This window comes from Bubalus bubalis, chromosome 10 (assembly GCF_019923935.1).
Source record: "Bubalus bubalis isolate 160015118507 breed Murrah chromosome 10, NDDB_SH_1, whole genome shotgun sequence".
Classification (NCBI taxonomy): Eukaryota; Metazoa; Chordata; class Mammalia; order Artiodactyla; family Bovidae; genus Bubalus; species Bubalus bubalis.
The window spans coordinates 8,709,278-8,722,924 of NC_059166.1; the positions used below are offsets into that span (position 1 = coordinate 8,709,278).

Consider the following 13,647-nt stretch of genomic DNA (forward strand, 5'->3'; position numbering starts at 1 on the left):
AAAAAAAGCCCCCATGGCAGCATCATTGCCCCGCAATAACCACATCTTCAAAGGAACTATGGTCCTACTTTGATAAACACCAAAAGGTGCCCTAAGAGCCATAGATCTGGGAAATGTTTCCTTTAAGCACAGACCATAAACTGCATCTTTGTGCGCAGTGATCCCTGAAGGTTTCAGCGTTAGAATCCTGTCCATTTCCCTTCCTCGGCTCTTCTCAAATCAGCTCTTCACACCCTTCTCTGCCTCTCGAGTGCTGGCCCAAAAGGAAGCTCCCATGGAGATCAGTGGTAGTTCCACAGACCAGACAGGACCTTATTTGACCTGAGCTGGAGGCATAAAGTGGTTAATTTGATTCCCAAAGCAAGAAGTTGCTATCGCAAATAAATTAATGACTCATTCTCATGGATGGGCTTGAAGGCACTGGGAATGGATTAATGTTTTTTATTATCAACAAGCTTTTGTTAAACTTAACCCTGTGCCAGACGCTATGCTGGTCCCTGGGTGCTCTGTCCATTCCATCTGGAAGGGCAGTTGATCTAAATAAATAACAAGAGTTCAGGTCTCAAAAATCAGCTGGACTCAGAATCCTATTCAGTGTACACTTTGAAAGCTGTCCTGTAGTTGTTGAAATTGAAACTTCGGTGTTTATTCAGGGAGATGGTGTTGTCTGTGCAGAAGGCAAAAGATCGATTTGGCGTCAGAAGACCCAGGTTTCTGTCTCAGCTCTCCTGTGTGTTAGCCATCAGGTTTTAGCAAAGTCCTTGCACCTTGGTTTCCTCATGAGAGCACCTCCTCGGTAAATCAGAGCTGGAATTAAATGAGACAGTGTGTGCAAAGCGTACCTTGCAAACTCAGCTTCAACACATAGGGTTTACACATGAAGTCATTAAAGCTTTACAGAGTCGTGTTTAAAAGTTGTTTTATAGGAAAGCTGGCAATGCTTCCAAGCATGTTCACAGACTCAGTAGATTTCAGGGTTGAACAATAACATTCCAACCCAAACAACCAAATTCTGGGCAGCCAAAATTCAAGGAGGAAATGATAAGAAGATAGGAAAAATGTGGAAATGATTTTTTTTTTTAAAAAAAAGGAAGGATGTGAGACAGAGGGACAAGAGAAAGGATGTATATGTGGTTGCATCTGACTCTTTGTGACCCCATGGACTGTAGCCCCCTGGGGTCCTCTGTCCTTGGGATTCTCCAGGCAAGAATACTGGAGTGGGTTCCCATGCCCTCCTCCAGGGAATCTCCCCAACCCAGGGATCATCCCTTACGTCTCTTGCATTGGCAGGTGGGTCCTTTACCACTAGCACCACCTGGGAAGCCTAAGAAAAGATGGGAGGGAAGTGTAGTAGGCAGGAGAAAGGCCAGGGAGAAATCCAGCCTCCCCAAGCAGAGGATGGGCACCTAGAAGAAGTAAGGGATGTAGAGGCTGGGGTACCCTATGGCTTCATGCAGGAAGGGAACCATGGTTCCTCAACCCAATAAGATCTTTGCCATCTCAGTTTCTTGCATTTGCTCCTTCCTTTCTCTGGAACATTCTTCCAACCTCAGCCAGTCACTCCCCTCACTCGTAACAATACCCTCATTCCACCGCTAAAGTCTTCAGTTCTTGGCTGAATTGTCTCTTTTGCAGAGATGTCTTCTCTACCACTTTACCTGACATCACTTGACTAAATGAATGAGTAAATGGCAGGAAAAAGTTGCATAAGCAGATGGAGAGCCTGGGGTCTTGGATGCTGAATTTCAAGTAGTTTAGCACCTACTACTGTGATCAGCATTGCTGTTACTTTTTAACAAAGTGTCAGATATCTTCATAAATAATTAAGAATTCAAATACCCATAGATTGAAGAAAAAACAAGTCTGATGCAGTCTTTTCATCTCCAATGAGCTCCAGTGAAGGTAGAGGTTTTGTTTATTCCCTGACACATCAACACTTAGTATAGTTCCTGACATATGGCTGGCACTTATAAAAAATTGACTGAACAGAGGAAGTTTAGTTCAGTTCAATTCAGTTCAGTCACTCAGTCATGTCCGACTCTTTGCAACCCCATGGACCACAGCACTCCAGGCCTCCCTGCCCATCACCAACTCCCGGAATTTACCCAAATTCATGTCCATTGAGTTGGCAATGCCATCAAACCATCTCATCCTCTCTCGTCCCCTTCTACTGCCTTCAATCTTTCCCAGCATCAGGGTCTTTTCCAATGAGTCAGCTCTTTGCATCAGGTGGCCAAAGTATTGGAGTTTCAGCTTCAACATCAGTCCTTCCAATGAACACCCAGGACTGATCTCCTTTAGGATGGACTGGTTGGATCTCCTTGTTTTAGTAAAACATTGTGGCACTTTGGCCCTAGTCAGTTGCTTCTGCTATTCCTTTTCTAACTTCACGAGGAAATCACAGCAGAGTCGATGCCAAAGTTGAGTGGCTGGGATAGAGCTAGAACCAGGAGCCAGCCACCCTGTTCCCTCTCATGTCACTTAACTACTGCTTGTGTGACCAGGGGCCAAGCAGAGCCCTGCATCAATAATGTGAATGTAGCTTTTCCTTTCTTCAGATGACTTTGATCCCTTCAGAGGATCACAGTGTACTCACAGATTAATTAAAATTACTGTTAGCACTAAATTTTTATCATCTAAATTTAGACATCATTTTATTTACATTTTCTTTGTTGAATTGCTTTTATTCCCTTTTTTTTTTTTTTTTTTCCTCTTGTGAAAAGAAGGAAAAAGCAACAGAAAAGCACTTCGTGGAATGTTAGAGGTGCCTCATACCTGGCAACAAAAACAGAATTTGCCTTTTGTGAAAATGTGAGACGGTTCTGGAGAAGATAATAAATGATACTCCATCAAAATATGTCTCACCAAAATTCACCCTTTACCATGTTTGGTTTTGTTTTTAATTATCCCTTCTCTCTCTTCCCTACCACAACCCTTGAGGAATTTCTGTGCTGGATTCTTAACTCTTGAGTCTTTGCAAATTTGAAATCTTCAGGAGTGTTACAGTGTTATGTGTACATATCTCATTTCCTGCTTTCGACTAGAACTTTGATTTTGTTCGGGAATCTGCTCCACCCACTAAGCCCATGTTTCTTAAAAAAAAAAAAAAAACTTAGCTGTTTGTTTATTGTAGGCTGCACCACGCCACATGCAGGTCTTAGTTCACTGACCAGGGATCGAACTCATGCCCCTTGTACTGGAAGCACAGTCTTAACCACTGGACTGCCAGGGAAGCTCCAAGCCCATATGTCTAAGAGGAAGCTGAACCACCCTCAGTTTAATTGGGGTGGACTTGACCAGTCTAAAGCCTTTCTCTCCTTTTTGTGAGTGACTGGCCCGAGGATAGACATACAGGCATGTGACTCCACTTTGCTTTATGAGATGAGGCATCTGGTTAAAGATACCTCTAGATGCTTTACCAGAAGCCTCTCGAAAACACCAAATGGCTCCATAGGGATATTCCCATAAGCAGTATCATCTGTGGCAAACAACCTTTTCTAAAACTATATTCAGAATCCAAATCACAATAGGAAACAAGTTACCAAAAGGGGCAGTTAGTAAATATAAACAATATTTTCACATCAAAAACTGGAGGACATAAACCAATCTAAACATATTTAAAATACAAGGAAACACTGTGAAGGGAAAATATAGATTAAAAATTCAGTTTATACAAGTGAAATAAAAATAATGGATATGAAGCCTCAAAAGGTAGGCTTAATAGAAAGTTACATACAGTTGAAAGAAAGATTAATGAATTAGAATATAGAACTAAGGAAATCACTTAGCATGTGGTTCAGAAAGAAAATGTGAAGTAGAAAAGGTACAGGATAGAATGAGAAAGGCTAACGTGCCTAATTAGAGTTCTAGAACAAGAAGATAAAGAAAAAATTAGAGACTGTAGTCAGCCAATAAGTGTCTGAAATTTTTCCACAAGAGAGAAAAAATATGAGTCTTCAAGTTGTATGAGTCAACTGAATCCAGGGTAGTATATGGTTGTAAAACTGCAGAATATCAAAGGTAAAGAGAAAAATCAGAAAGTTATTTTAAAAGAAAACAGATAAGTTACAAAGGAATAATTAAACTGACAGTGGATTTCTAAGAAGCAATAATAGATGCCAGGACCGTAAATAATAGCTTTTATAATAAATACTCAGGGAAAACCAGTTATCGTCACAGGAATCTTGTTTCCAGCTAAATTACCATTCAAAGTTAAAAGTTAAATACAGATAATTTCAGACATATAAAGTCTAACAGTTGAGCCCCCACAGAGTCTTGCTGACAAAAATTACTGAAAGGTATACTTCAGCAAGAAGGATATTGAATCCAAGAGGAAAGATGGAGCTCCCAAAACACACTAGTGGGCAAAGAAATCCATCAAATGCACTGTCGAGTCTAAATAGTTACTGACTGTACAGATAATTATTATAGCTAACTGAGCGTGTGAAACTAAAGTCAAGATGGACCCCGTATAACAGATGATAATATCATAAAAGATGGAAGAGAAGCTCAGATGTTAAGTCATTTTTGACTTGTTCAAGAAAAGAATAGACATACCAATCATCTCTAGATTTCGTTAGAAAAACATAAGGCCAAGTTTAAATTTTAAGAGGTAGTGGATGACAGCTAAAATAATTTTTTAATGTATGCTTTCCAAACAATTATACAGGGAAATAAGGAAGTAAAAGAAAATCTAATCCATTCAGTATCAGCCAGGAAGGGAGGAGCAAAAGAAGCAGAGCTACAAGATCCAGACAGGAGCTGTAGTTATTCCTCAAATTCAGCCACAGTCCCACCCAAATATCATGTAACCTGAAGACTGAACTGGAAAGTTGGTTTCCAATAACACCATTCAAAGTCTTAAAGAGAAGGACAGAGAAGTAATATGTTAGCATATGCACACAGAAGGAGCACATAAAAAATAGACATAGTTCCAGCAGCCCCCTCTCCCTCTAACTGGTTGAGACATAGAAACTTCCTTCCCCCACAGCTCATTCTGTGCTTCCTCCAGCCTCAGCCAGCCTTCCTTCAGGCTTCAGCTGATTGAAGTTCTCTATCTGGTGCAGTGACTCAGCCCCTCATTCCAAAGGGGTCTGGATCCTCACTGCCCTCTCTCTCTCTTTTTTTTTTTTTAAGTTGCTATAGTTTTCCACTGGACATAGAAGTACTAAAGAACAACTCCAAATGCTCTGGGTTCCAAATAGAGTTCCCCCCCACCCCTGTGGTGTTGAGCAAACGAATTTCCTCTCAGTGACTGACCCAGCCCAGCCTGGAAGGGGTAATGGGGCTACCACATGATTCTTGTGAAATCAGATGTGTGGAGTTTTTCCGCCAGCTGGGCACCTAGAGTTCACATCAATCCTGACAATAACTGGAATTAGTGCAGACTGAAGCTCAGTCAGTAAAGAATCTCTGCCTGCAATGCAGAAGACCTGGGTTTGATCCCTGGGTCAGGAAGATCCCCTGGAGAAGGAAATGACCCACTCCAGTATTCTTGCCTGGAGAATCCCATGGACAGAGGAGCCTGGGTTGCAAAGAGTCAGACATGACTACGCATTCACATGCACAGATGAGAAGGTCCACGGGACGAGATCCAAACGAGTCCTGAGCACAGAAGCATGTGTCTCTGTGGGGTTGGGATGCACCATCCACCCAGCTTGTGGGTGTGCTCACCAACCTGTAAACTTTCCAGACGCCATACTTTTGAGGGTTTTCTGGAGGCTTCATCATATAGGTATGATCGATCACTATCTCAAGCTCCATCTTCCTCCCCTTCTCAGTGGATGAAAGCGTGAGCCCGAAAGCTCCATGTTTCTGATTATGGCTTAGTCTTTCTGGTGACCAGTATCCCCAGAAGCTATCCTGGAGTCCACCCAAAGTGACTTGAGACACTCCTATCACCCAGGAAATTCCAAGGAACTCTGTCGGGAGCCAGGATCAAAGACTGAGAGTTAAAATGTCTCCTAAATGCTCTTAGCACTTAAGAAATTACAAAGATGTCAGAAGCTGTGTGCCAGGAACTGGGAGCAGAGACCTAGAGACAGATTTTCAACAATTCTTTTCCTTTCGGTTCTGTGGCACCTGGCACCCCCTCTGGTCAGACAGCCATCTCAAGTGCCAATTCAGCCGGTCCCCTGGGGACACATTCCTCCCTTATAACACAATCTCCTAGAATGCCTTAAGTTTTGGGGCAAGAGGAAGAAGCAAGAGAGTCTAGACGTGTTATCAGATGTAGTCTTGAGATTCCTGGCCCATGGGTACTGGCTAAGGCAGAAACAGCGTGGCTTGAAGAAACCCAGTGGACTAGCACAATCGTGTCCATTAACTGAGAAGGTGAATCCAGTTCACTTGGCTCTCCTTTTCTCCCCAGCTACATAGGCATTCCCCACGTTGCTTCACCAGCCTCGCCTAATGAGACCTTGTAGGTGATCCACATTTTTAATTATATCTCCCTAGCCTGGGGCATTGGGAGCTTTGACCTCTCTGAATTTCTCAGCCTCTCACCAGACAGCGTAGCCATCCAGGCTACCAGCTCATCTCGGCAGAGAGAGGACCTCTCGTGGCACAGTCCCTTACTCTGAGGATACAGAAGCTTGTCCTCGGAGTAGCAGGGCTGTCCTTCCAGGAGTTGTGGAAAGCAGCTCTTCCAGGGCCCCGAGCTGCCCATCAGTTGAAGACACAGCACAACATATTGAGTCCACTCTACCCGGTCTCGTCACCCTGAGTGAGACAAGACCTCGGGCACTTCAGAGAGCTTGGCCACACCACCCGGCACGCACAGGCCCCTCCCGGAAAGGCCCTGCCCTTGTGCTCCTCCAACTGGACTCCGTTGCTTTAACAACCACATAGCAAGTGTAGCCGCAAACAAGATGGTAGTCTCCTAGGTCACTTCTGACACCCATGTCACTACTTTGCAATCATATTTCACAGTTTATGCTTTCATCTCCTGTCTTGGCAAAAATAGAAACAAAGTCCAAAAAAAAAAAAAATCCAAGGGCTGATCTGGTGGGCATTAAACACCCTACTCTGTCTCCCAGGAGAAAAAAGCACTGACCATTGATTGATTCACATTTTCCTTCGTGTGAGCAGAAAATGTAACATCTTGCTGGGTTGAAGTGTCCTTGTGCCCTGCCATCAAGTGAGTTTGTAGAAAAGGGAGAAGTCATATATTTGGCTTGTAGTTTGCATAGTCACCTACAGGGAAGCCAAAACGAGGCAGACAAACACGGAGCCAGGCTGCCTCCATCGTGACGAAATGGGAAAACACCGGCAGGTGTCGGCAGGGGGTAAAGCAGGAGCTGTGAGAGCAGCTGTCAGGTGTAGGCAGCATAGCTTTTAAAGTTTCAAATCGTAGAGGAATCGGGCTGTCTCTGGAGTGTGAGCGCTGTCCCAGTGTGTCTTGTTGACAGGCCAGAGATGCGCTTCTTGCAGTGTGTGCTAAGTCACTTCAGTTGTGTCTGACTCTCTGCGACCCTATGGACTGTAGCCCGCCAGGCTCTCTGTCCATGAGATTCTCCAGGCAAGAATACTGGAGTGGGTTGCCATGCCCTCCTCCAGGGGATCTTCCAGACCTGGGGACCGAACCCACATCTTTTTACATCTCCTGCATTGGCAGGCAGGTTCTTTACCACTAGCGCCACCTGGTAAGTCCTGTGCTTCTTGCAAAGAGCATGCCAAGACAATCTTCCTCGGCAAAAAAACGTGCTGGGGGAGAAGATGCTGAAGACAGCCGTTATATCAAAGTCTGGTCCTTCGTGTGCTCCGGCTCTCACAAAAATAGGTTTAGGAGGAAGACGCCAATGTCTGTTTTCTCCCCAAGATCAGTCTGTGATCTCCCAGTGAGGGTGACATCTTTAAGGAGAATGAATTTACACGATGATTTAAAAAAAAATCACAGAAAAATTCAGGGCAGCATCTTCCTTGGGACCTCAGGGTGCTGCCAGCCTCCTGCCCTGAATCTCTGCATGCAGATAACCAGAGGTACCCTGGTGGCAATGTGAGAGATGGGAACTAAATGCAACCATAGTTCTTGTTTATTATTTCAAGCAGAAAACTGTTGCAAATATATATATTTAGGACTGACAGGTCAGCCTGCCCCACAGAGTAACTGGACTTGGTCCAGATGGCCAGCACAAGGCCTTATGTTAATCCCTGGAAAAATGAGAGAACTGCTACAGTGACCTTGTCCCTGGCCTCCCCCCTGTCCTCCACCTCTCCCTCCACACCAGTCAGAAGCCCTCCCCACGCCTGCTATCATCCAAGTTTGCTGTTCTGTGTTAGCACTGCCATGTGCCTCTGAGAGGCTTGAAATGTTTTGAAAATATGCTGAGGTTAAGTGATATTTATGGGCCTGTGTTTTGCGCTGGCTATTATTCTTATTATTCCGTTGCAAGCTACATCCAGATAAAGTGGTCCTCCCCTCCTAAATCAGGGACAGTGAGGACCACTGCCCACCCTTGGCTCTCAACTTCACGCCCCCCCCCCCCCTGCCAAAGCCATGGTTCTTTTCTGCCCCCAGTTCTCCTGGTGAATTGCAGCTAGGAGCTTCATAGAAAAACAGAGCTTGATAAGGGTCCAGAAGTCCAGACATATCTTGCTTTTAGGGTGAGTGTTTCCTGCATGTCCAGAATGTGTTTTCTCCCATGCCTTACAATAATTATGTTGTGGTACATGGAGTGGCCACTAAGATTGAAAGGGAGACTTTCAAGCTTGTTCTTGTCAAGAGGGAATGTCTTAACACTAGACCGTGCTTTATTCATCCTTCAAAGTGCCTGCCAGATTCCAGTTCTTTTTGCAATTTTTTTCTTTTCATTATTAAGTGCCTACTATCTGCCTGGCCTTAAGTGTTTCTTTTGATCTACCGTGTGGTGCTTTTTATTTATACTAACAACACAGCTGAGATTCTCTTAAAATGAGGCAGGAGGAAATGTCGTTTGACATGTCCTGCTGACTTTTGGCGCTTGCCATAGAGAGCGATGAAGACAAAAATCTCCATCTGTTATCATGGCTTTTATTATCAAAACCCTTGGCTACTGAGAATGTCATTGTATGAGTTGGGGGCTGAGATGGGGATGGCACCCACTCAACTCTACTAAAGACGCTGTATCTCTGGTTCTGTGCCAAACCTCCAACACAAACCTACTCTTCGCTTGGAACTGGGGACCTGGGGGAATCTCAAGGCATATGTGCCAGTGGGTGCCTTGTCGAATCAGACCCACTGACAGCTGCTTCCTCAGAGATGATCCACAGAAAGTTTTGCTAGTGCTCAGTCTTTCTGAGTACTGTCTGGATACTGGATGGCCGGCTAACCAAATGACAGGGATGGATAACAAAGAAGGTGAGAGGACCCCGCCTCTGAACTGGGGCTGCTCAGGTCTTACGAGGCCGCTGGCTTAACCTGAAGCACGTCCGCAGTAGCACTCCCGAGTCAAACAGAGAAGACAAACCAGATTCTCTCTTGCTTTTATGCAGGTCTTCCACGAGCTACAGATTCGAACAGAGGCTGCCGCTCTCTGAGTTGGGGGTGGTCTCCTGTGACAGCGAGGAAGAGCTGGACAAAGATGAGGCTGGCCGCCTCACCCCCAGGGGAGGAAACACCATCTTCTTTACGATGGCCTCGAAGCCTTGTGTCACCGAGTTTCCGTAAGTGCCACCAAGTTCAGCAACAGGTTTTCAACCCTAAGATCCACAGGAAGGCCCTGGTCCTTTAATAAACTCACAGCTGATACAGCAAATCAGAATGTGAAAATTTGTCCCCTCCAGAAGCATCCAGGGGCGATCTGCATTATTATTGGCAGAGGGCTGCCTCAGAGTCTGTTTTGGCTTTTTCCTGCATTTCATCCAAATCAGTTGCTTTTAAAGAAATAAGGTTGTGAGCAAAGATGAGAAAGGAAGAGAGACAGCTGAGTGCTGGTCATTCACTACCGATTCGAGGACTCAGGCTACCAGTTAGGTTTATTTCCCTCAAAAAGATTTATTACACAAATAATAGTACTTCTTTTCCTTAAAGCATGTTTGTGAGCCGGGAGCCCCATGAGTGAGTGTATCACATAGGAGGTTCGGTGAGGGAACAAAAGCGGATCGCTGTCCCAGTCTTTCATGAGAAGACTCAGAGCAAGCTTAGTTTTCTGCTCACAGCAGGGTTGATGGGGGTGTTAATTTCCTTATTACACACCATCCTCTCCAAATGCCTTTATGAGTCACGGGATTCTCACATATATCAAAGTGCTGCGAGGATTATGATACAAGCATAAGCATTATTATGACTGTTCCTTCTTGACATTGGGAACGAGTGTCCATGTCAGCTGTGTCCAAGAGACTGAAGCCTCAGGAAGGGCAAGACTCGTTCCTTCCTGTGGGCCTAGAAGGTAACCTAGAAAAGGTCCACTTTGTTTCCCACGTGCTCCACGTGTCTGTCTCCCACGTGCTCCACGTGTCTGTCTCCCACGTGCTCCACGTGTCTGTCTCCCACGTGCTCCACGTGTCTGTCCCCCACGTGCTCCACGTGTCTCCTGTGTGCTCCACGTGTCTCCCACATGCCCCGTTGACCCTCACAATCCACACGCAGTGCTGGGTGTCCTTGAATCATCACCCCACACAGAATCAGGTAGCCCAGCCCACGGTTTGCTGTTGGCCTCTGAGCCTGGCACATGATAGCACTCAAAAAATTAGTGTTGAAGTGAATTGGATCGTCGTGTTCTTCTCTCTACACCATCTTCATCTGCGCTCACCATCCAAACTCAGCTGTGCCCTCGGTTGGCTGGCAGGAGCCATCTGACTTAGAGACCCAGGTGAACGGCGCTCAGGGCCGATGGGGTAAGTAAAGTCTCAGGCTTTATACACACCTTCACCAAAACCAGATTTCGAATAAGGAACTCTGGACACCTGGAGAGAGCTTGTGTGTGGGACCCTCAGCGCTCAACAGCAGTCTGTCCTTCCTTGTCTGGATGGTGCCTGACTCAGGTTCTGACTCAGGTTCGCCTGCCTGAGAAGCCTGCACGTGTGGTCAGTCACTTCAGTTGTGTCCGACTCTCTGCGACCCCATGGATGGTAGCCCACCAGGATGCTGTGTCCATGGGGATTCTCCAGGCAAGAATACTGGAGCGGGTTGCCATTTCCTCCTCCAGGGGATCTTCCGGACCCAGGGATCAAACCTGGGTCTGTTAACGTCTCCTGCATGGGCAGGCAGGTACTTTACCCTCATGTCACCTGGGAAGCCCAAGCTCTGTGGGATTTGGAAATGGCTGGAATCCGAAGCCAAGGAGACCTCAGTTAGAATCCCGGGCCTGTCTTATCCTGCCTATTTTCTGTGGCAGATCCTCCCACATTCCCCAGCCTTGGTTCCCTCACCTGGACAGGAGATGACCTTAGCTGCTGGTCGGAATCGTGAGGACGGGGAAGGGGTTGCTACACACGCAGTTTGGAGGATTGAGAAATGAGGCTGCTCAGATGACATCCTGCACACTCGGCAGGCGCCTGGGTACCTATGCCAGCCTCTCATTGTTTTTTCTCGGTGGGGAAAATCTGAGTCAGGGAATATGGGCTTTGTTGCCAGGATGGTTGATAAGATTGGAATCATCCTTCAAAGCGTCTGATCTCAGCCACTCGGAGATGACTTCAGAAACTTTCTAACAAACCTCCCTACTTGTTTCAGCTTGTTCTGGCAAACCACTTAGTGGCCCAGTATGGAGTCTGGGTGTGTGATATAGAGCAGGCACACACCTGCAAAAGGGTCAAGAAGAGGGTTCCCTTTACAGCCTTAGAAGGGACTGTTTGCACCCAAGAAGTACAGGCACGTAAGGGCAGAGAGGTCCACTGGGCATCTCTGTAAGGGAACTGGATCCTGCCAACTTTGTAGCCAGAGGCTCGGGGCTTGGGCAGGAAATGGCTGGTGTTACGTCACCCTCCTTTACTTGCTACAGTCCTCTAGAAAAGTGGCTTATGTCTTATCCTTGCAGGAGGTAACTGTGGTCCTATAAACTTTACAGGAGCATCCCACATGTATAAGGTAGGAGCCAAATGTTTCTGGCACACAACCTTGGGAGGAGTCGTCGGAGAATACTAACAGCCAGCAGCTACTTCGCGCTCACTACTCACCCAGCTCTGTTGTAATCACTTGACATACAATAAATCACCCACTTCCTTCTGACACACAAGCCCGAGTCTCAGATGAGGTAAGAGTCTTTCAAACCGGGCTTCACAGACGGATTTTCTTTTTCCAAAATAGTTTCCTCTAAGTCACACACAAAACTGTTTCTCTTACTAATGTTGGAAGTCCCATGCCATCCTCTATCAGGTGACCATGAGGTCCTCTGTGTCACGCTGGACTAGGTGCCCGAGGATGGACGTGCCCTTCGACCAGCTCCTGCAGTGTGGTCGCCGGGATATTATGGAATCTTACCTGCTCTCTTTCGTTTGCCCAGAAGAACTCTATTTATTGATGTAATACCCCTGTGGGTCAACCTGCAAATGCAATGCTTCTTTTTATGAAAAGGAAGTTTCCAGATACCATGTTGTTATGAAAATTGAATGAGGAAATACACGGAAGCCTCCTAGCCCAGAGTCTGCCACATAGCTATGCTCAATGAAAGTCAAGGATTCACAGCAGTAATATAGAGGGACTTTCCAACCAAAGGAAACAGTGTATGCGAAGGGAGAGGCTGAGTGATCAGAGAATTACAAGGATGTACTGGTCAGCTCCGGCTGTGTAACAAAGTGCCCCAGGCTGCAGGACGCAAACAACAGAGAGTTACTGTTGCACAGTTCTGGAGGCTTGAAGGTCAAGATCAAGGTGTTGGCAGGGTGGCTCCTTCTGAGGGCTGAGGGTCTGCAGTGGGAGAGTTGATGAGGGGCAGGGCAGGCCAAACAAACAGATAAGACAAAATGACCAGAGACCAAATCCCTAAGGGCATTAGAAGATGCTCAGCGACTATCAATATGTCATCGGTACTGGGCTAAGGAAATTCACAGGTAGATAAGGTGTGACCTCTGACCCCAAGGAGCTGTAAGCCTGGTGAAGTCAGGCCCTGATGAGATCATCCTAGTGGTGGGTTGAGTTGACAGTGAGGATGATGGGGAGCACCAGGAAGGAGCGCCTCACCCAGTGCTTGCCTGGAGTGGACCAGAGAGATGGGGTGAGGACACCCCGAAGTCCTGAAGCAACAGAGTCCTCAGGGCTGGGCCAGAATCGGGCTGTCCCCCTGCTGTGGGGGAACAAGCAGCCACAGAGGCTAGGCTTTGCTGCAAGCCGTGCTGGTCCCATCAGGAGTGTGTGCTGCTCTGTGCTCACACCCTCACATGCACTGCCCCAACTCTGCAAGAGGCACACCCGGACACCCAGGGATAATCGAGCTGGATCTGGTAGGAGGACACAGCCATGGATGTGAGAAGTGAAACATGGAGGCAAATTGATGGGTCTCAAGAAGGAATCCTAGAAAACCTAGACAGCGAATTAAAAAGCAGAAGCCTCACTTGGTCAACAAAGGTCAGTCTAGTCAAAGCTATGGTTTTTCCAGTAGTCATGTATGGATGTGAGAGTTGGGCCATAAAGAAAGCTGAGTGCCGAAGAATTGATGCTTTTGAACTGTGGTGTTGGAGAAGACTCTTGAGAGCCAACCAGTCCATCCTAAAGGAGATCAGTCCTGAATA

At 46.3% G+C, this 13,647-nt stretch overlaps 1 protein-coding gene across 1 annotated transcript in view; it reads left to right on the forward strand.

Moving 5' to 3' along the window:
• LOC112587328 (rho GTPase-activating protein 20) overlaps positions 1 to 9,729 on the forward strand; it is a 46,958-nt gene extending 37,229 nt beyond the window's left edge. The window contains exon 4 of the mRNA XM_025294325.3: positions 9,472 to 9,729. Within this exon, the coding sequence (XP_025150110.3) occupies positions 9,472 to 9,646 (175 nt within the window). The 3' untranslated portion in view covers positions 9,647 to 9,729. The remainder of the gene's footprint in view (positions 1 to 9,471) is intronic.
• Positions 9,730 to 13,647: the final 3,918 nt, after the last annotated feature.